The 21,433-nt window shown below is 36.0% G+C and overlaps 1 protein-coding gene across 1 annotated transcript in view; it reads right to left on the bottom strand.

Annotated features, from left to right (window-relative positions):
- Positions 1-21,433, bottom strand: part of sorcs3a (sortilin related VPS10 domain containing receptor 3a) — a 290,460-nt gene that overhangs the window by 17,511 nt on the left and 251,516 nt on the right. Inside the window, exons 19-22 of the mRNA XM_088635725.1 lie at positions 19,980-20,166; positions 18,237-18,370; positions 17,862-17,985; positions 16,071-16,183 (exon numbers count right to left, since the gene is read on the bottom strand). Coding sequence (XP_088491851.1) covers positions 16,071-16,183; positions 17,862-17,985; positions 18,237-18,370; positions 19,980-20,166 — 558 coding nt within the window. The remainder of the gene's footprint in view (positions 1-16,070; positions 16,184-17,861; positions 17,986-18,236; positions 18,371-19,979; positions 20,167-21,433) is intronic.

The following is a 21,433-nucleotide window of genomic DNA, read 5'->3' as shown; positions in this document are numbered from 1 at the left end:
TGAGTCTTCAGTTTAAAGCAAGAGAAGCCTGAAAATAAAAAATTAGGAGTTGGTCAAGTCAACATTGTTTGTGCTCAATCTGTTTTTGCGAAAAATTTCTTTGTATAGGTTTGCCTTGCTTTATAATTTGATAGTTCACTGTCCTTCAGGCTTGACATTTCTTTCTCTCTCCTTTGATAATAGTACTTTTCTCCATTAGCAAGGTGAAGCTCCATGATGAAACTAAATACTTGTGGTGCACAGCAGCTGGATCTTGGCTCATAACTGTTTTCCATCAGTGTTAATTTGCATGCAAGTTACAGATGCAGCCATTCAAAATGGGTGAGGTATTTCGCGGCATACCCCGGTGGGCGTGTCACAGTATCACGCAGTATCACGCGGTATCACGTGTGTCACGTGTGTCACGTGACTAACTATCCGGCGTCGCCTTGTAAAACCGCCAGGGGGAGCTTAACCTCTCATGTACAGCATTTTAGCCTTTAATTTTGAACTGTGTATTACAGCATGTTAATCATCAGTCATTAAAATGTTGGTATATATTATGAAAGCAAGATTGCTCAGTTGGACAGAAGTACACAACCTACCTTTATCAGAAATATGTATGCATCAAAGCCTTTACTGAAGATATTACTAATAGTATTAATAATGGATGACTTTGGACAAGCTGTATACTCAAAGTATAATTTCTTTAGCACATTTGTACAAGCACTTGGAATCTGTCCAAGCCATACTTTGTCAGGCATTTTGTTTTACTTCAACGGGGCATAAAAACTTCCTTGCTTTTAACAGGGCGTTTCATAATTTCTAGCTACGAAAATGATTTAAAATGCGACACCTATCATTCAACTAGAGCTTAAAATATCACAAGGAAAAATACACACCGGTATTCCATTTCTCCCTAAACATTGTAAGCTTCGAAGTCTTAAACTAACGTGATACCGGAGTCATCAAGCATACTTTTAGAATTTGATTAAAAGGGAATATAATATGGAATCGCGTATCTAAAGAATTTAATAACGGTATGATTATATCCGTGTACTGCGGCAGGTCTGTGTAGGGCTGTTTCGCCTGCCTGATCATGCGAGCTGGACAGTTTGCGTTACAATATAAACATTTATATTGATTTAAATCGTGTTCTGATTTAAATCGCAAACGCGTGTTTAATTATGTGTTTTTTAATCATGATCAGGCTAGTGCATTTCTACATTTTCTGTATGAACCAGCTTAGAGGTTCATACAGAAAGACAGCATGTGTTTAAATTGAGTGTAAGGTAATTTATGCTTCTAAAGTCATGGTCAGTATTGTTGTACTGTGCTGTACTGTGTCACATTATTTTATAGCGTTTTTATTGCGTTATTAAATCCGGTGGCGCTGTGTTAGTTTCCTGACTCACATTATTTAAACTGCGACACTGATCATTCATCTCTAAATAAACTTTATTTTATATAGCGTTTTAAGCCAATAGGTAATTAGATTGCTCATAAACCTAATCACTTTTTCTACATAAACACAGCGTGATTGCTCTCTGAAAATGCTTTTCCGTTATTTTTAAAGTAGGCTCAGATTTCAACTATAGATCGTATTATTATAAACTTTCTTGGAAAAATGTATTTTATGTAAACCATGTTTGCTATTAATTCATTTAGGGCTAAAATACGTTCATTGTCTTCTAATCGAGTCGAGTTGACATTGGAAGCCTGCCACACCCGGACCGTTAAACCAACGCATTAGCACGTCAAAGCCCATTGAGCCAGTATTGGCTTTAGTATCCCCCCCTTCTCCCCTCAATTCAATTCAATTCAAGGTGTTTTATTTGCATGACAGATGGGTACAAGCAGTGTTGGGTACTGTATGTATATTGTAACGCTTACGGCAGACAGGCACTGTGTAGGAGTCGACGCACCAGAGCAGCGCCTGCAATTTTTATATTTATAACTTAGTTTTTAAAATTAGTCAAGCAATACGAAGCATCTCCTTTTACTTAGTGCCTGAGAATACTGCAACGCGTGTGAAGCCCATAAACGATATTAATTTTGGAACTTAAACATACAGTTTATGGCTGGTCTCGGTACTTTAAAGAAAACATACACACCAGTATTCCATTTCTCCCTAAACATTTTAAGCATCGAAGTCTTTAACTAACGCGATACCGGAGTCAACAAGCATACTTTTAGAATTTGATTAAAAGGGAATATAATATGGAATCGCGTATCTCCAGAATTTAAAGACCAGACAATCGCAAACTCGTTTTCAATAAAATTATTTTATTCATTCAGCAGTTTGTGAGAGGGACATCCAGCAGGGAGAGACACACACACCGGTTTTCATTGACAACATTGTTTTTTTTTCAATTCCTCTTGTCTAACAGGAATGTTTTGTTTGTGGACAGACTGTTAGACAAGAGGAAAAGACCGCCTCCTCCTACGAAGCATTTCGTTGATCCGATCACGAATTCTTTTCCAGTCGTACGCAGCAAGGGTTGAGAATCTCCGATTCACCATCGTACTAATGGTTTCCCGGAGATTGCAAGGCAAGGCACTTTTGCCTCTGGACCCATCGAAATTTACAGACGTGGTCCACCCCCAGTAAATTTCAAAAGTCACAAGATTTCGAAACACGAGGGCGGCGTAGCGGTCGGCTCTTGCTTTCCCGTCTATGCCGATGCACTGCAAGTACAACCCCCCCTCCATCTCCTGGGTGATGGGTAGCAGTTGGACATCTGGGAGAATTATTCGTCCCACTGGCATCTGTGAATTCCGCTGTGCTTCCTGGGGGGAGATAGCCGGCGGGGACAGCATCAACAGATTCCTGCGCGGTGGTGAACTGAGAGGCCGGGATGGAGTGTCCGGAGGCGGTGTGTGCTCTATTTCAATTGTCGTTTACACATGCACGACTTTAAAAGCTAGCAAGACAGGTTTCGATTCACATTAGCTGGCGAGCCTTGTTAAAAAAAACAATGACAATGTAACATGCCACTGTTTGTTCATGAACAAAGTTATACTGAGACTTCCTTAGATACGCGATTAAAAAATAAATAAAAATTTGAATCTCCTGCGGAACACATTCCATAAGAATCAGCGGTTCTACAACATATATCGCCTTTAAAGGTGGCTTCTCAAAACGCTTTACGGGATAAAAACAACCAGAACAGCAGCAACAACAATATTGTATTTCATTGCACTTTGAAAATTGCATTTGAGCACGGTTTTTGACTTTCTTAAAATTGCATTTTGGGCGCGGACAGCACATACAAGGGTTAATGAACTGCGCCAAGAAATTTAAAATAGTTTTCTTTAGGTGTGAGGGTAGGAGTGGACCGCAGCAGGCATAATCAGCAAACCAGGAAAACAAAGAACAGGACAGGTGAGATGTGTATCCAGAAAGCGAGTGATCAGAAAAAGGAAATGGTGTAACGCCCAGGTTTTCGACCCAGTTGTTTTAACTTGCTAATGCATCAGACACATTTCCTGGCGTATTGTGTTTTAAATAAAATTGGAGTGTCTTTCCCTGGCATTAGCTCATCGGTATGGTGTAAGTTTTATCTGTACCATACCATACAGTATATAGGTACAGAATTCAAGCTGCACCACTGTATCGCTTTGGTAAGGGGACGGACAATGACCAAAATCACGAAGACTCTCTCACACCAAATAATGAGGATGAAAAGAAATGGGAAGTCAACACGGGACATTGTACAGCAGTTGGCTTCGATGGACATCTTCGTTTCTGAAAGCACAGTGAGACGGCATTATAAAGGGGAGAGGAGGCAAAGAGAATCTAAACCGAGGACGATTCAAAGGTAAATAAATTTCTAAAAATACTTTTCTTGCATGTAAATACAACTACGCACATTATTTTTAAAACTAACTGCTGATCTCTTTTTTTTTCAAGTCCTATTGTGCGAGCTATCGACAAACTGACCGATGAAAATGATGAGCTACCGGCGATGCAAGTCCAAAGACGGCTATGGGCTGACCTCGGTGCGAATATAAGCCCGACATCGATAAGAAGAGTACGCAGGAGGCTTGGATGGAGATACAGAAAAACCAACACATGCCCCATGATAAGGCTAAAAAACAAAGAGGAAAGACTCAAGCAAGCGCTCCAATGGATTGAACAGGGGGAGGCATTTCAGGATGTACTTTTTACCGACGAAACAACAGTGGCTCTGGAACAGTTTTCAACAATGGCATTTTGCAAAAAGGGGAGACATGTGGACAAGCCAAAGCCCAAGCATCCACTGAAGGTTCACGTCTGGGGGGGTATATCTAGAAGAGGCCCGGGACCACTTCTTATTTTCGAAGGAATTATGGACCGTGTATTCTTCGAGGAAGTCGTGGTCACACAGCATGCTGCCCCATATATCAGGGAGCAGTTTGGATCAAGGCACCGTCTCTTTCAAGACAACGATCCGAAACACACAGCAGCAAGGGCGAGGCTTATAGCAGAAGGAGTGAACTGGGTGAAAACTCCAGCCGAATCCCCAGATCTAAATCCGATAGAAATGGTTTGGCATTCGTTGAAAGACTACATTCGGAAAACCGCTAAGCCCGTCACAAAGCAGGAACTGATCGATGCGATCTATAAATTCTGGGAGGAAGAACTGACCGAACAAAATTGTAACAATTTTATTAACAGGCTGTTTCGTGTTCTTCCTAGGATTGTTGACCGGGGCGGGGGACATTCGGGAATGTAAGTCGGAGAAAGACAGTCTCACGTTCGATAATTATATTTTCTTTCTTTTCTTTCTTTCATTATTTCTTCGTAGCCTGCAGAGCACACACCGCCTCCGGACACTCCATCCCGGCCTCTCAGTTCACCACCGCGCAGGAATCTGTTGATGCTGTCCCCGCCGGCTATCTCCCCCCAGGAAGCACAGCGGAATTCACAGATGCCAGTGGGACGAATAATTCTCCCAGATGTCCAACTGCTACCCATCACCCAGGAGATGGAGGGGGGGTTGTACTTGCAGTGCATCGGCATAGACGGGAAAGCAAGAGCCGACCGCTACGCCGCCCTCGTGTTTCGAAATCTTGTGACTTTTGAAATTTACTGGGGGTGGACCACGTCTGTAAATTTCGATGGGTCCAGAGGCAAAAGTGCCTTGCCTTGCAATCTCCGGGAAACCATTAGTACGATGGTGAATCGGAGATTCTCAACCCTTGCTGCGTACGACTGGAAAAGAATTCGTGATCGGATCAACGAAATGCTTCGTAGGAGGAGGCGGTCTTTTCCTCTTGTCTAACAGTCTGTCCACAAACAAAACATTCCTGTTAGACAAGAGGAATTGAAAAAAAAACAATGTTGTCAATGAAAACCGGTGTGTGTGTCTCTCCCTGCTGGATGTCCCTCTCACAAACTGCTGAATGAATAAAATAATTTTATTGAAAACGAGTTTGCGATTGTCTGGTCTTTAAATTCTGGAGATACGCGATTCCATATTATATTCCCTTTTAATCAAATTCTAAAAGTATGCTTGTTGACTCCGGTATCGCGTTAGTTAAAGACTTCGATGCTTAAAATGTTTAGGGAGAAATGGAATACTGGTGTGTATGTTTTCTTTAAAGTACCGAGACCAGCCATAAACTGTATGTTTAAGTTCCAAAATTAATATCGTTTATGGGCTTCACACGCGTTGCAGTATGCTCAGGCACTAAGTAAAAGGAGATGCTTCGTATTGCTTGACTAATTTTAAAAACTAAGTTATAAATATAAAAATTGCAGGCGCTGCTCTGGTGCGTCGACTCCTACACAGTGCCTGTCTGCCGTAAGCGTTACAATATACATACAGTACCCAACACTGCTTGTACCCATCTGTCATGCAAATAAAACACCTTGAATTGAATTGAATTGAGGGGAGAAGGGGGGGATACTAAAGCCAATACTGGCTCAATGGGCTTTGACGTGCTAATGCGTTGGTTTAACGGTCCGGGTGTGGCAGGCTTCCAATGTCAACTCGACTCGATTAGAAGACAATGAACGTATTTTAGCCCTAAATGAATTAATAGCAAACATGGTTTACATAAAATACATTTTTCCAAGAAAGTTTATAATAATACGATCTATAGTTGAAATCTGAGCCTACTTTAAAAATAACGGAAAAGCATTTTCAGAGAGCAATCACGCTGTGTTTATGTAGAAAAAGTGATTAGGTTTATGAGCAATCTAATTACCTATTGGCTTAAAACGCTATATAAAATAAAGTTTATTTAGAGATGAATGATCAGTGTCGCAGTTTAAATAATGTGAGTCAGGAAACTAACACAGCGCCACCGGATTTAATAACGCAATAAAAACGCTATAAAATAATGTGACACAGTACAGCACAGTACAACAATACTGACCATGACTTTAGAAGCATAAATTACCTTACACTCAATTTAAACACAAGCTGTCTTTCTGTATGAACCTCTAAGCTGGTTCATACAGAAAATGTAGAAATGCACTAGCCTGATCATGATTAAAAAACACATAATTAAACACGCGTTTGCGATTTAAATCAGAACACGATTTAAATCAATATAAATGTTTATATTGTAACGCAAACTGTCCAGCTCGCATGATCAGGCAGGCGAAACAGCCCTACACAGACCTGCCGCAGTACACGGATATAATCATACCGTTATTAAATTCTTTAGATACGCGATTCCATATTATATTCCCTTTTAATCAAATTCTAAAAGTATGCTTGTTGACTCCGGTATCACGTTAGTTAAAGACTTCGAAGCTTACAATGTTTAGGGAGAAATGGAATACTGGTGCGTATTTTTTTCTTTAAAGTACCGAGACCAGCCATATACTGTATGTTTACGTTCCAAAATTAATATCGTTTATGGCCTTCACACGCGTTACAGTATGCTCCTATTCTTTTTATGCTCAGCTACTAAGATTTCCCTTCAGTGGTAAAATTCAATATCTACAACGGGCACAGTAAAGACGTTTACAGTACAGTAAGTCTTTCTACGACAGACCAACGGACCACGAGTGCCCCTGTCGGTCAACCAATCACGTACCGCGGTATCGCGTGTCATCATACCTGCGGTACTGTACTGCGGTGTCTGTGCCGCGCACTTTGAATGGCTGCATCTGTAAGGTGCATCTTATGGTTAAGAAGGTTTAGTGAATACTATGTACATATTACCCTCATTAGTGATATTTTTCTACATAATTGTTATACATTGGCATTCATTTAGCATATTCAGCAGATGTTAATGAGCCTATCGTGTAATTTTTAAGACTGTGTATTCACATGTATTTTATATTTTAAGATGCTTATCCTGGTTACTTAATATTCTATTCCATAATGCATTGCTTATCTGTAGCTAAGATGTTTTTAATCACATAAAAAACTGTTGTGAACAAGGCACTAAGTCTCAGCTGTCACATAGAAAACAAAAAATAAATGCGTCAAAGCCACAGGAGACTGTGATGCTTTTGCAATTAAAACAGAAACATATTTCCACTGAAAGTGATAGTCAGTTCCTCAGTTCAAATTTCCTAAACAAGAAATGAGAAGAGTGATCAGCATTGGGGTCATTCTTGAGGCTTACAGCTTCATGATTTTAATTTTGTATTACGGTAAGGTTCAAGAATGAAACAAGGCCAAATGTGTATGCCCAATGATGACAATATTATATTTGTGTGTGGTTGTGTACTATATTTTTGTGGTGGAGTGTTTCATTATGGATTGATTTTGAGGATCGAGACATAAGATAAGGTTTGCTGACAGTTTTAAAATTGTTTCTACACAGATAACTACAGTAGGTGGATCTTTTGTAGAATTCATGCATAATATATACCACATCTTTAGTTCTCTAATACATATACTTACACATACTGTATGTAGCTGGGAAGGCTTAAAGTTGGGGGGAAAATTCATTCAATTGTAATAATATTACGTGCTCGTTCTTTCTAATTCAGTGAATAGAGATACAGATGCAGCCATTCAAAACAAGCGGGCATTCTCTGTGAGCTTGGTGACTTTGAGACCACTTGTTATCCCAAGTTGTTTGAATTGCCACAATTCAAATAGAGAAAAAAGAGCTGACTGATAAGATTTAAGATGTGGCTGTCAATGTTGGATTAAAAAAAACACGTTGCCCGACGTTAGTTACATTGCTTGAAAAATAATTTTATTTCGAGAGACTGGATAAGTAATTCAAGTGTTTTTTTAACTTCCTGAAAAACAAGTAATAATTTAACAATATGTGAAAACGTTTTATGATATGACGCTGTTGTGAATGTCTGTGGAGTGTATGTTATTTGCCTGTCTGTCCTGGCTGTGCTCTCTCTCAATTCAATTCAATTCAAGGTGCTTTAACTTTAACTTGCTTTAACTCCGCAAGTCTGAGTTCTGAGTTCTGAAGTCTGAGTTCTTGTGTCCGTCCTATCCGAACCTGAAAGTACTACAATATGTATCTTTATAGCAGGTGGTGTACAGCTTTTTAGTATAGATTACACTTTTCTAAAATGTATTTCAAAAATAAAAACGATTACAATCTAATCCTTCCACGTTTGATCCCAAGATCCCAAGAAAAATAAATCTAAATGGGGAGAAAGCTATGCTGAAAGTTTATTAAGATACTTAGAAGACAAAGATATCAATTTATGTTGCATTTGTCTGATTGTGAATCAAAAAACACATATATTTAAACACGTGTTTGCCATTTAAATCAAAACGCAATTTAAATCAATATAAATGTTTATATTGTAACGCATAGGTGACTATTCATTGTTATTAAAATGACTTAAATTCGATCATGTTGTGATATTTAGAAATATAAATTTGTTTGGTGCGAGTGAAGTTTTATTTGATCTCTGACCTAGGGAAACGTTTTATGTTTTCAAAGAAATGTTTGTTAGAAAATAAAAGTAATGGCTCCAGCTGGATTTGAACACCCAGCATGTGATGTGGGTGTCAGGAACCTAACCCACAGTGCCACCAGCAAGGTCACATGAGGAGTGTTGAAAAAGCCCTACAAAACATTATCAACAAACATTGTACAGCGTGTACAATTCTTGTGTTGCGGTACATGAATATAATTATATCGTTATTAATTTCTTTAGATACGCGATTCCATATTATATTCCCTTTTAATCAAATTCTAAAAGTATGCTTGTTGACTCCGGTATCACGTTAGTTAAAGACTTCGATGCTTAAAATGTTTAGGGAGAAATGGAATACTGGTGTTTGTTTTCTTTAAAGTACCGAGACCAGCCATATACTGTATGTTTATGTTCCAAAATTAATATTGTTTATGGCCTTCACACGCGTTACAGTATGCTCCTATTCTTTTTATGCTCAGCTACTAAGATTTCCCTTCAGTGGTAAAATTCCATATAAATATTCAATACTTAGACATTTAAATCTTTCTACGACCGACCAACGCACCACAAGTGCCCCTGTCGGTCAACCAATCATGTATCAGCCTCACTGTTTTTCAACACAAACTGTTAAAAAGGTCAGACAAAATATTTACTTTCTCTATTGAGGGCAGGAAGACTGGGAGGTAGTGACTCAACTATTGAATTTCATTTTACTCTTAAAAGCTTCTCTTTGAGAATGGATCCTTCCCTGCAGTAGCTCTTCAATAATGAACTTTGTTTCTCACACGTTGTCAAAAAATAACCGTACTACTAAAAGAATGAACCATTTGCCAGAAGGTAGTTTGTGTTCATCAGCATTAAGTTGTTTTATGTATTTATTGTCATGTCATTTTCTTCCTGTAGAACTACAGGTGTAGTGTGATGTCACAGTTTAATAACAGCTCTGATTTGAAAGTGTTGATTTGCCATGCTGAGCTCATTCAGCATGACAACAGAATGCACATACTACGATAACAGCACCAACCAGAATAGTGCCCTGAAATGACATAAACCGAACATGATGAAAATACATACAATACAATACAGACAAGTAATAATAACAGAGACCTACTATAAGATAACATCTGGTCTAATTAAAAATTAATACTTAACGTAATAAACTTATCCTTTCATAACTATTTAATTTGACTAAACAGATACTTTTTGTTGCAGGTCTCTGATACAATTAAACTGAAAGTACAATAACAAAATTATATGACCTGCTATAAGTGGCTTTAACTGTGAAGTATCTACTGTATGTACATAAAATAATTCCCTAACAGTTGTAGAGTTACCCAGGTGTATTTGTGATGTTTCCAAAAATGAAAGAAAACATTCTTCTTATGTTTTTGTATTTTTAATCAAAAATACATTCTCAAATTGTAATCAATTGTATTTAATGCATTGATAAAGATAGCTTTAGATTTGGATTGGAAAGCAACTAAAAACCAAGTACTGTATCAAATTATGTATCATAAACAGGTGAATACAAATTGTTGTATTCTGATAGGCAGTTCTTGTTTTACTAAAAGTTTTGAAATATGCACACTAAATGGTATGTGTACAAAGGAACTATTGCACATAGAAATACACTTAAACATATTTTTAAATACATCTATCTAATATACTGTATACATTATATTAAAATATATTGTATGCATATTCACAGCATAAAATATAGATGGTAATACAGTAAGTGTCATGAATTAAAATTATTACATCTAGAAATTAACAGGATAATATAGAAATTATTATATTAGTGCTAGGTATTAATGCAAGTTTGTGTAAAATTCCATGTTAGTGCTCAAGAAGATCTGGAAATCATTTGTTTTGAAGTTTGTAGTATGTTGTATTGTAAAACAAACCATTAACACAGAAAGTTAAGAGTTATTTGCATCCAGAGCTTTCTTCTGAAAAACGTTCATGTATTTCAAGTTATTAGTTTTTGCTGTTTGCCCAGCTCACTAAGCGTGAAGTCTGTGAATTCTAAAACTATTTTGACAAAAGCCTGACTCAATTTTTGACTTCTATAGGCAGCAGATGGTTTTAATTTTTTTTTAAGAAATCTGTTTTATTGCTGAAAGCACGATTGGTTAGAAAAGTCAGGTTTAAAGGATTAAACTTCCTTGATAATATCAAACTTGTTTGGTCTGGACATAAATGTTGTAATAATCTTCAACAGGAAAAAAAAAGTGAGTTTCAACTAAGTTGCTACATATGAATAGAATAAGTTATTTGTGGCATGACAAATCCAGCATTGTATGTAAAAAAAATCAAACTACGTGAAACCCCGTTCTTTAAGGCTGCATCATACAGTACATCAATATCAAATATGAGAAACATAAAACAACAATAAGGACTTTGGGATTTGTATTTGTATTATGTGGGGTGATATTATGAAAAGCTGTTTAATAATAATTATATTTCAGTCACTCTGTTCACATTTTGATTAGCCTGAAATGTTTAAATATGTGAACTTCATTCATGATGACCTAAATTTGTATGCTACTGTAGACATTTTCATGTTTCCATCTGTTGCATTCCCTTAAGAGTTGAAATATCAAGATTTACTTTGAGCAGTCTTACATTATTCCTCTTTGAACCTATGATACAGTGGCCTCACTGTTAACACTTAAGTCGACACTTGTGACCACTATGTCATTTTGCTATACATTCTTGAAGAGTAAAATGAGAAATGTGAATGGGTGTCAGAAAAAAATGCTTGGGATGTAACAGCGTTGACACTGAAGCCTGTCTGCTCTGTTTCTGGAAATGGTTGGCAGCAGAGCGTAAATGCTCCAAAACCAATTGAACATATTATTTCTGACACTTTCAAAGGAGAAAAAAAGCCAACTTAGACTTTTCTGCCCAGTAACTACATTTGAATAATGTTCAACCTCCATTCAGCCTCAGTGGCCTTTCTGGAGTGAGTAAGCTTCCATCAGAATTCCTTTTCAAACTCCCTGAAGGAAACAGAGACTGTAATCTGTGGAACAGTGGTCATGTAAGCCTTTCAGACAGTCTGCAAAGTTCCTTTCATATTATCACCTTATTTGTAGAGGACTGACTCCTTTTGACATATTAGCTTTTTCCCTCTAACCGTTCTTACTTTTTCAGATGTAATATTTTTTTAACTAAATACCAAACCTCAACCTTAAACAATTCTGTGGTCCTTTGTAAAACTGCAGCCTTGTTCTATATAGCCTTTGTTCAAACTGACAAAACTTTACTTGATCAGAAGTTCACAATTTTTCATCAATTGGAAATTGTGTGTTGCAAATGACCACATCACAAGTCTCCATTTGTTTTCAACATACTATACACGCTTTGGTAAGAAATACAAAAATGTCTGCATACATTTTTAAATTTCTTGTAATTAATGCATTTTTATTTAACAAGCAATAACATCTAAATAAAAATATTGTGTATACTTCATTCCACCTTTGAAACCTTTCACTTCCAATAATAAAACATTTTCAATGTGATATTGGAAAAAGAAGCAAAGTCACAGCAAATGAAATCACTACAGAAAAGCAGTGAGGATTTTGTCACTTTTAAAAATAAGCTTTCTTTATACGTGTATGCCAATAAGGACATGTCACTTTTCAGGCACAAATATAAAAAAATCAAACCTTTTCTTGCATTTTAAATTAATTTTACTGAAGAATGGTATTCAGCTAAACGAACAATGTTTCTCAGACATCAGGCTAATCTTTCAAAAACTTTTACATTGAGTTAATTTAATTTGATGGACAGTCACAGATTATAATTGCAAAGAGTGAATATTTCTTCATATACAGTCATGCAGTAAAATAGCAAAGGTGGGAGGAAGGATATATACAGTATTTAAAGCAATGTAATGTATATGAGAGTGTACTAATGATGTACTTTGGGTCAGGCTAACATCCATCTCTTACAATGTAAAACCAGGTTTCTAAAATAGACATGGGGTGACTGAACCTTCAACAAATATAAACATAATGAACCTACTGTTAAAGTTATCGAACAGGCTGACTCAAACTCAACTAAGGCATTTTTGTTTGAAAGGCCGCAAAAGTCTTTATGAAATTATCCGGTGGGCTAAGTATTGTACATTCTTGTCAACACCCACTTGATGGTTTGATGTTTCAAAGATTACTTATTTCTCCTCTATGGTACTGTATGTGCTGGCATCGGAGTCCATTAAGCTGACATTAAACGGTCACTTACATAATTAGTTAGGCATAGGATTTCAGATCCCAGCTGTGAACAAGTCAAACTACTGAGGTGAAAGATCAGACAACATAAGGTACTCCATTGGCAAAAGGTAACTTTTATTTGTAACAAACCAACACCAAAGAAGCAGATCAAATATTTGTCATAATGTCCTCTGCTCACTGCTGAAATTTTCATTTTCATTGGAAACAGTACACTGGACAAACAGAAAAAAATTGTAGGAGTTCTTAATGTTTCTGTACATCTACTTTAAAAAGAAATTGGAAAAAGTGATATAAGTGATAAGAAAATAGATACAGTGCATTCGATCCATTATAAAATAAAATGTATAGCTTATGGAATAATCTTCTTCTATAATGAGATAGTACAGTTCAAGTTTTTTTGCTATAAATAAAAGTTCAGATCAATTAACTTGAAACCATACAATCAGTCTCATACTGTAACCAGTTTTGATAGGAAGGTTTACAACTTAAAGGCATAAACATTGGCATAAGAAGGTACTAGTTTAAAACTACACCCACTCTCTTAGCTATTATCCTGATACTGTTTTCTTGTGAAAGTTCTTGTAAGTTCTTGTGAAAATTCTGTTCTGAAATTGCTGTCAAGCGTGTGGCAATAGCTTGAGGAAGTATATTAGTCTAAGGGGTATAAATTAAACCATAAATGAAACACTGTAAGAAAAAATATTGGAAAACAAAAATTTGAAGACACTTCTCAGAAACCCTTATTAGTAGATGGACTGTGGATCACGATGAATTAATGGAATCAATAGAAATTTGCAAACAAGTCCTAACTGAAATAGTGAAAAAATGCAAAACAACATTAGAGAACTGGAAATGGAAATTAATTTCTGTGATTTGAAAAAAAAGCATGTTCACAACTGTTGGAATTTTAGCTCCATCTACTTTTCAGTGTAAAGTCAAAGTCCAGTACAGTTATAATTTATAAGGCAATGTGGAGGGAGGACTTTTTAAATGGGATTTTGAAGCCATTAATGGAAGGTTTATCTTAGCCCCTGCTCCCTGTGCAGCTTCTGCATTAGCAAAGAAATGATTTTGTAGGGAGCCAGAAGATTGCAAATTATATGAATTTACAGAAAGTCACTGGCATGGCTTCAAGAGAAGAGTGTGTCAGGTGTGATTTCTGAAAAGTCTCAGCTCAAAAACTAACCCCTATTAGTGAACTTGCATTTACACCATTTCAGAGAGTGTACAGAAATTACCCATAGACCTGAGTATAGCAGCTGACTATACCTGTGACTGTCAGCACAACTGTAACATGGACCTTGACTGTTATTAATAAAAGAATGATCTCCTTATTCTTTCTGAAATTGATAGTTTTGTATAATACAAGAATGAAATTTGTTTTGGTCAGGGGTAAGTCAATTTCAAACCATCAGAATATGCACAAAGACCAAATTAAAGTTGTTTATGGCATCATTCATGCTGTAAATAAAGTATGAAAGAGAAGGATGAGAACCTGTCACAGAGCTTCGTTACCTGTTGAACCAGTTCTCTGTTATTGGTTTTTTAATAGAGCTTTTCAATTCTCTAGGGTCTTTTAGTTTTTGTTCCACCTAAGCATGCAATGCTTAAATTGACTTTTTTTTAATTGGACAGGTGTTCAATATGTGTATTCTCTAGGTCTCAACTTAGGAAGAGCCACAACTTTAACAAAAAGAATAATATTGGCATATATCTACAGTATATAGCAATTCATTCCAGGGGATCCCAGTGTGCTTCACAGATAGAAGAACATAAGAGAGGTTTTTCAAACGTTTTTCAGTCCAGATGGGGACCTGCTTCACCACTGAAGTACTGTGCCCACCTTAGTGACATGTAGAAGCCATTATAAACCAGCAGCCCACCTCACAGTGGAGAAGTAAGAAATTACTTTCTTAATTAAATTAAGGGGAAATTTTATTAATTATAAAGCTCTAAGTGCCGGGATATTATATTTTTTTAACAATACCATATGACCTTTACTGACTACATTGTAATGGCCTAGGCTTAATATCTCAAATGAGAGACAGAACTTGTTTCTGGGAAACTGGTTTGGAAATTCTGGTCTAGAGGTAAAAGAATCACTTATTTTTCCCACAAGCACCACTCACCACAGCAACCTGGTTTTTCCTTAGAATTCTGCTCTGCCACCACTGACCAGGCTCAATCTAGCTTAGTTTCTGAGAAATTATGATATCGGACAATAAAGTGATGAAGCAGTTGTATAGTAACTGTGTTTTGGAGGCTCTGTTTCCTTAAACAGTCAACAGCTTAAAACATAAGGCCAAAAAAGGCAAACTGGACCAAGTAAGCAAAATTTGATCTAAGTAGTTTTTTGCATCAATGGCTCAGACGGATATGAAATCAGAAGACCTGGCTGTCAATGAGAGAGACTTTTTGTCAGGAGAATATTTTTGGTTGCTTTTTTTCTAAAGATGTTCAGGTGACTCAGCATTAGTAAATCATCACAACGCCCTTTTCTTTCCCCTTGTAAATTTTTTCCAACAGGCCATATTGCTACTCCTTAATTTGAAGCCAGTTTGTGTTATTTGTCAGCTGTCATGTAAAAACTGCAGCTCATGGTGGCAGAGCCTGAGGTAAACTGTGCAGGTCCCAAAATAAAAGAGGAAACGTAAATCCCAAAACAAAACACCTGCTTTTTAATCTACAATAAAACATAAACCTTCACTGGCAATCAGACACAGGCATAATGGTTAAGCACTAAAAATAACACTCCTCTGAAAGCAGCTGAAAATTATTCACTGCACAGTTCAACAAAAAAAAAACCAGCACGATTTAAATCAGGAAATTCTGTAAAGCATTAACAATGTGACTGCTGGGAAATGACACTCTTAAGTATAGCGCCTTGTTTTAACATTAATGAGGAAAATGCAACTTCAGTCCTTCATCCCTAGAACCTGCAGAGAGAAAGCTCTTTCAGAGGTAAAGCCGTGACAGCTTGAAAGTCTGTAGAATGTAACACTTACTTGTACCAGAGCTTTCTTAATTACTCTGCCAGCATCCTGTCTCCACTCAGGGATATCAGGGTTGTACTCATCCAGATTGGGGGAGAAAGATAAAAGGAGCGATTTGAAAAATTCTGCGAATACAAATTGGAAAAAAGGCACATTTTAATTCACACATTAACATTTTTTCATTAACTGTTGCTGATTTCACTACAATATTCACATTCAATCTTAAAGTACAGTAATTGATCTCAATGAGCAACTTCCACAAATTATTTACCTAATTTACCAATTACCATATATCTAGATGTCACTAGCTGTATATTCTATTCATAGACATAGATTACCTTCAATGTTATTAGTTGTTAGAAGTCTTTTTTCCCTTATCTTTCCTTTTCCTATGCCTTTATTGAAATAATCTTTAAGATTAATGTTGACAATATAAACAATATAAAAAAACAGGAATTACTGGTTGTTAGAAGTTGTATTCACTTTTTCTTATATTTTTATATCATTTTCACTTTTTTGCATTTATAACAGTATATATTTAATACCAATAACTGAGTGGTACCTTATTAATATTTCTATTGTGATCATTCTTATAAATTTAGAATTTTTTCACAGTACTGAATAGTGAATCAATTCAGCTTTTTCTGTAAAGGTAAAATACATACTGTATATCTTCATACAAACCTCTCTTGGACCTTTAATAATGGAAACGTAAAAAAACATGTATGCTTAGTACTAAATTCTACGTAAAAACGATTACAGAAAAAATCCATATATAACAGAATTTCTTCATTATAATGCACAGTGATATAATAGGCAGCAACAATCACTGATGATTCAACCAAAGACTACATGGGTGGACACAACGTAACTGACTAATCAGCTGATTTAGATCAGCAAAATGAACTTTAAAGGTGTAACATTGAGCTGTATGTTAAAACTATTTGGAGACATAAATTGGACATGTGGTTCTGACTGAGTATTATATACATTTTATAAGGCTAAAACTAGTTTGGCAACAGTAGCCTTCTTTCTTATTTTATTGTGATGATATTGCAACATTAAATTAGAAGTAAAAAACAAAATAGAGCTAAATTTCCTACAATTTAAATTACATTTTTTTGTTAAAATGTATGTGGTGTACATGAAAGTTTTGTAGACTGTGGGCTTGCTACTTGCTTAAATAAATAACAGATGTCTTCTTGTATTTTTAGAATATTACAGCACATTAACCTGTTCATAGTTAAATTTTTCTTATTCAGTTTTCCTTTGTCTACATGTTTGGTGATGTGTTTGCTAGGCTAAGCTACAGTATGTGGCTGCTGTGTGTTTCTTAAGAATTCATTGAACAATACAAAAATACTATTCAGTTCAAATAATATCTATGACAGTGTAAAGTTAGATGTGTAGCTAAATATTAATCACATTATACTCATTCAGAAATTAATAATAATTTTATGGTCTAAATAAATTGGTATATATCCTGCTACCTATTTAGCTGCAATAGCTAGCCTGATAAACTGTATTTGATTCTGAGGTAATGTACTATTTGAAAAATGTGACAAAGAAAACTACTGCTTTTAGACGGTAATTTATAAACGTCTTCATAGCCACTGAGATACACATTTTTGACATGTCTTATATGGAAAGCTACGCATTCATAAGTTAAAAGCCAAAACCCTTGTATAAGATTTTGAAATAAAGACATAAACTGCAAATGAAAATTATAATGGTGCTGAAATAAAATATGCATTTAAATAGTGCTTATACACTTAAAATCCTAAGAAAATAAGAAGTACTCACCATGGACTGCTATTGTCTTTGTGTCTTGTAGTATGGTATTGCCAGAAGAGACCTGCACTGTAACAGTGTTCATTCCTTCTTTGGAAAAAGTATATGAGATGCTTCCCTCCAAGGTTATCAAAGGCTAGTATAGAGAAAATTAATATATACATATATTTTGCAACTATGGACTGTTGATTTATCAAAAGCGGTTATCTAACAGATAACCACAAAATAAACTAAGAAACTAAACCAAGATACTGACAACATTTTCCCTACAAATTGTCGTTATTGGATATGTTGGAAAGATATAAAAATATGATATATGGGTGGTAATTCAGCATTTTACTATTCAAATTGAGGCAGAACAGACAGTTAAGGCATAAACCAACTTACCTCAGTGCTGTTCCCAAACCACCAGAAGTAAGTGATTGTTCTTGAATGACTTGGCCACACAACAGCAGTGAGGTTAACTTCCTTGTTCTTTATAGCCACAAATGGAGCAGAGAGATGCACATGCTCAATTGGACCTAGATATCCATGAAAATGAAAATTATTTAAATATAAATGGCACTTCGATGCACATTAAAATGATGCAGTATTATAATATCAATTTTGCTTACAAACGAAATTATCACTATAACCTTTTCGGGGGTACATATGTTGGAAAGAAGTGTTGAAATTACTTGTCATTATTTGTCTGCTTGGTCTTAAATTTCCTGAGAGCATACTAAAGGCAGCCTTTTAGCTTTTAACATTCAAGAGAACATGATACCAGAATAAAGATTTAACACAAAGTCCTCTTATTGGGTGTTTGGCTTCACTTGCAATTAAGCTACACTTAGGTGAACTTTGCGGATACTCAGCTTCAATTAACTTCTACATTTTCTTCACCCTTTAGGGGCTTTTCAAAGTTTTGGATACATGACTAAGGTACAAAGAACACAACTCAAATAGAACATGTCAGTAAAAAAACCTCACACTGCTTGGAATGAAAAATACAAGCCTGGAATCCGAGCGCTGTGTTTCTTTCAATTGTTCATCCTATTTTGCTGGAACTAAGCTTTATCCAGGCTTTTGGCAAAAAAAGGATGTCTGAGATTCCACTAAGCTCATCTATTCTGCGCTTTAAATGTACAGTGAGGGAATCATCGATGTGTGTGACATAGTGCTTCCTGTACAGAGCCTGGCAACAACTGGTTTAGTTTACTTACAAAATAATTTTCAAATCATTTGCTTTCTAACTGGAAACATCTACATTCTGAAAAACATCATATCAAGTCAAGGTGCACAATCTGTTCCACATTCAAATGTAACTTATCCAAATTTCTATATTTAAGTCCATAAAAATTAAAACATCTTTAATTGTTCTTCATATAGTATGTGCACTCTGCATTGTCATTGTGTTCTTATATTTAACTTGTACAGTCACTTGAAGTACACAGACTCCACACACAATAATAAACTACACAGTTCATTTTCACAATGTAATGTTTTAGAAAATCAACAGTATTTCCCAAGTGCAGACACTCTTTATTTGCTAGAAAGGGCCACAGCAGAGTGCTTATTTGCTTAAGTAAAAAGAAAAGAAGCACTTTTTTATTGCTTGGAGTTCAAAACATTTTATACAGGAAAAGTGTTAGACTTTGAAGTTTTCCCAACTGCTTATTACATGTAACAGCTTTTTGATCCAACCAGTACCTATCATTTAATGTAACAATGATGTTAATTAATTAATCAATATAAAATTATAAGAAAATCAAATAGACTTTTGCTGTTTGGATTTCAGTGACTATACATTTTGTTCCAGGATTGGTTAGTAATAGTTAAGTCACAGTGGGATATTAAAATGTTAATCATATATATATATGAATGTTCCAAGCAGATAGACAGAATTATTAAAATTTAGCTAATTAACATCTTGTGAATGTTTATGCTGTAGTTTATCATTGAAGTAAAGATCTTGTGACCGCACACTGAAATATTTAATGGGTATATGTTCTAAACTGTAGTAATATGCACATAGAGAAATTTTTACAATATGTTTTTAAAAATATCAATATTTAGATGAAAAATATGTACATGAGCCCTCTTAGTAGAAAAGGTTTTAAAGACAGGCAACAATCTGTATTTACATACAGGTTACGTGTAAGTAGAGGGTTGTGCTATCAAACCCCAGGCTGTTTTCGGCAAGAGCAGTCACTCGGTATATCCCAGCAGTCTTGTAGACGTGTTTGATGCCATCCTCAGTCAAGCTGAGATTAGAGTAGGACACAGCAATGCCATCTCCGAAATCCAGCTGGATGTTTATTCTCATGGAGTCACCCTGTGGACCAGTAAGACATTCATTTAAGGTAAAGGCTTAGCAATGCATTGAGGGGTCATGTCTTCTAGATACAAATACTGTACACACTGATTGAATTTCAAATGACACCTTGTTATTCTGAATCTGGCCCTGCTGACAACTGGAGAGAGGTTTTATAATGTATCTTGTATCAGTTTTTCAAAACTTGAGACGGATCTGATTCGAAGTTCTCTGCTTGTAAAATAGAGCAATTTTTAAACTGCAATTTTACCACCAGGGTTTCCATATGAAACAAACTCAAAATTATGTTATTGTCAGAAGCACAAAGAAAGCAATTCAGGATTGTACATGCATTTTATGTGCATTGTAAATGTCAAAGAATTCTAAAATCCATCATCCAGACTAAGAAAGAAAAACACATTTTTTTATTGAAATGCAGTTAATGTTGACATCTTTTTGATTTTTTGTTAGTTTGTGAGAAAGATATAGCAATTTTGTATTATTTTACTTGGTGGTATATTTCTTAATAGTGTGTATTTGTTTTCTGACGAGATGCTCAACAAAGTTGTGGTTCCTACAGAGGCAGTAACAGTGAAATTGTAACCTCTCACCTATGATTTTATTTTAAAAAATTAATCAAAAATTAGTTTGTATTATAGAGGTTCCTTATCCACCTTGAAGACTTCCCTGTTGAGTGAGTGCAGTTTTCCGTTGCATTACTGTATCCAATTTTTATCCAAGGATTGCCGAGGAGCTGGAGCCTATCCTGGCAAGCAACAGGTCCAAGACAGGACATACAGTACTGTACTCTGGATGGAAAACCCATTGTAGGGCATACAAAGACACAAACATGTACATACTCAAATGAGGGTTAATTTGCCCTGAAGCCAATTAACCCACCAGTATGTCCTTGGGAACCCTGTGCCCAAGGTCTGTGAGGCAGCAATAGTAACCACTGCCATTGTGTACAGTCTCATAACAAAAATACACAACAGACATTGAGTCACAAATCATCCAGCATCAGCCATGCTACATCCAACTCCAAACATCCAAAGCTCAGTACTGCACAAGTACTGCACTGCATGAGATGGAAAAGCCGGAACAGTGGAACCTTAGTGTCACAGGCCAGATTAACTATGTACAGTAGGTCCATACATTTTATTTGGACATGCATGTCCAAACTGCAACAGACTCTGAAGTTTTTTACCCTTGCTCCCTCTTGCATGGAAAAAAAAGTCAAAGGAGTATCGAATGACGATGGTAAAGCTGCAGCTTTCTAGTTTTGAAG

Source organism: Lepisosteus platostomus, chromosome 6, assembly GCF_059453375.1.
Source record: "Lepisosteus platostomus isolate fLepPlt1 chromosome 6, fLepPlt1.hap1, whole genome shotgun sequence".
NCBI classification, from domain to species: domain Eukaryota; kingdom Metazoa; phylum Chordata; class Actinopteri; order Semionotiformes; family Lepisosteidae; genus Lepisosteus; species Lepisosteus platostomus.
Note: the sequence above shows the minus strand (reverse complement) of the source record. Positions and strands in the feature narration are given on the sequence as shown.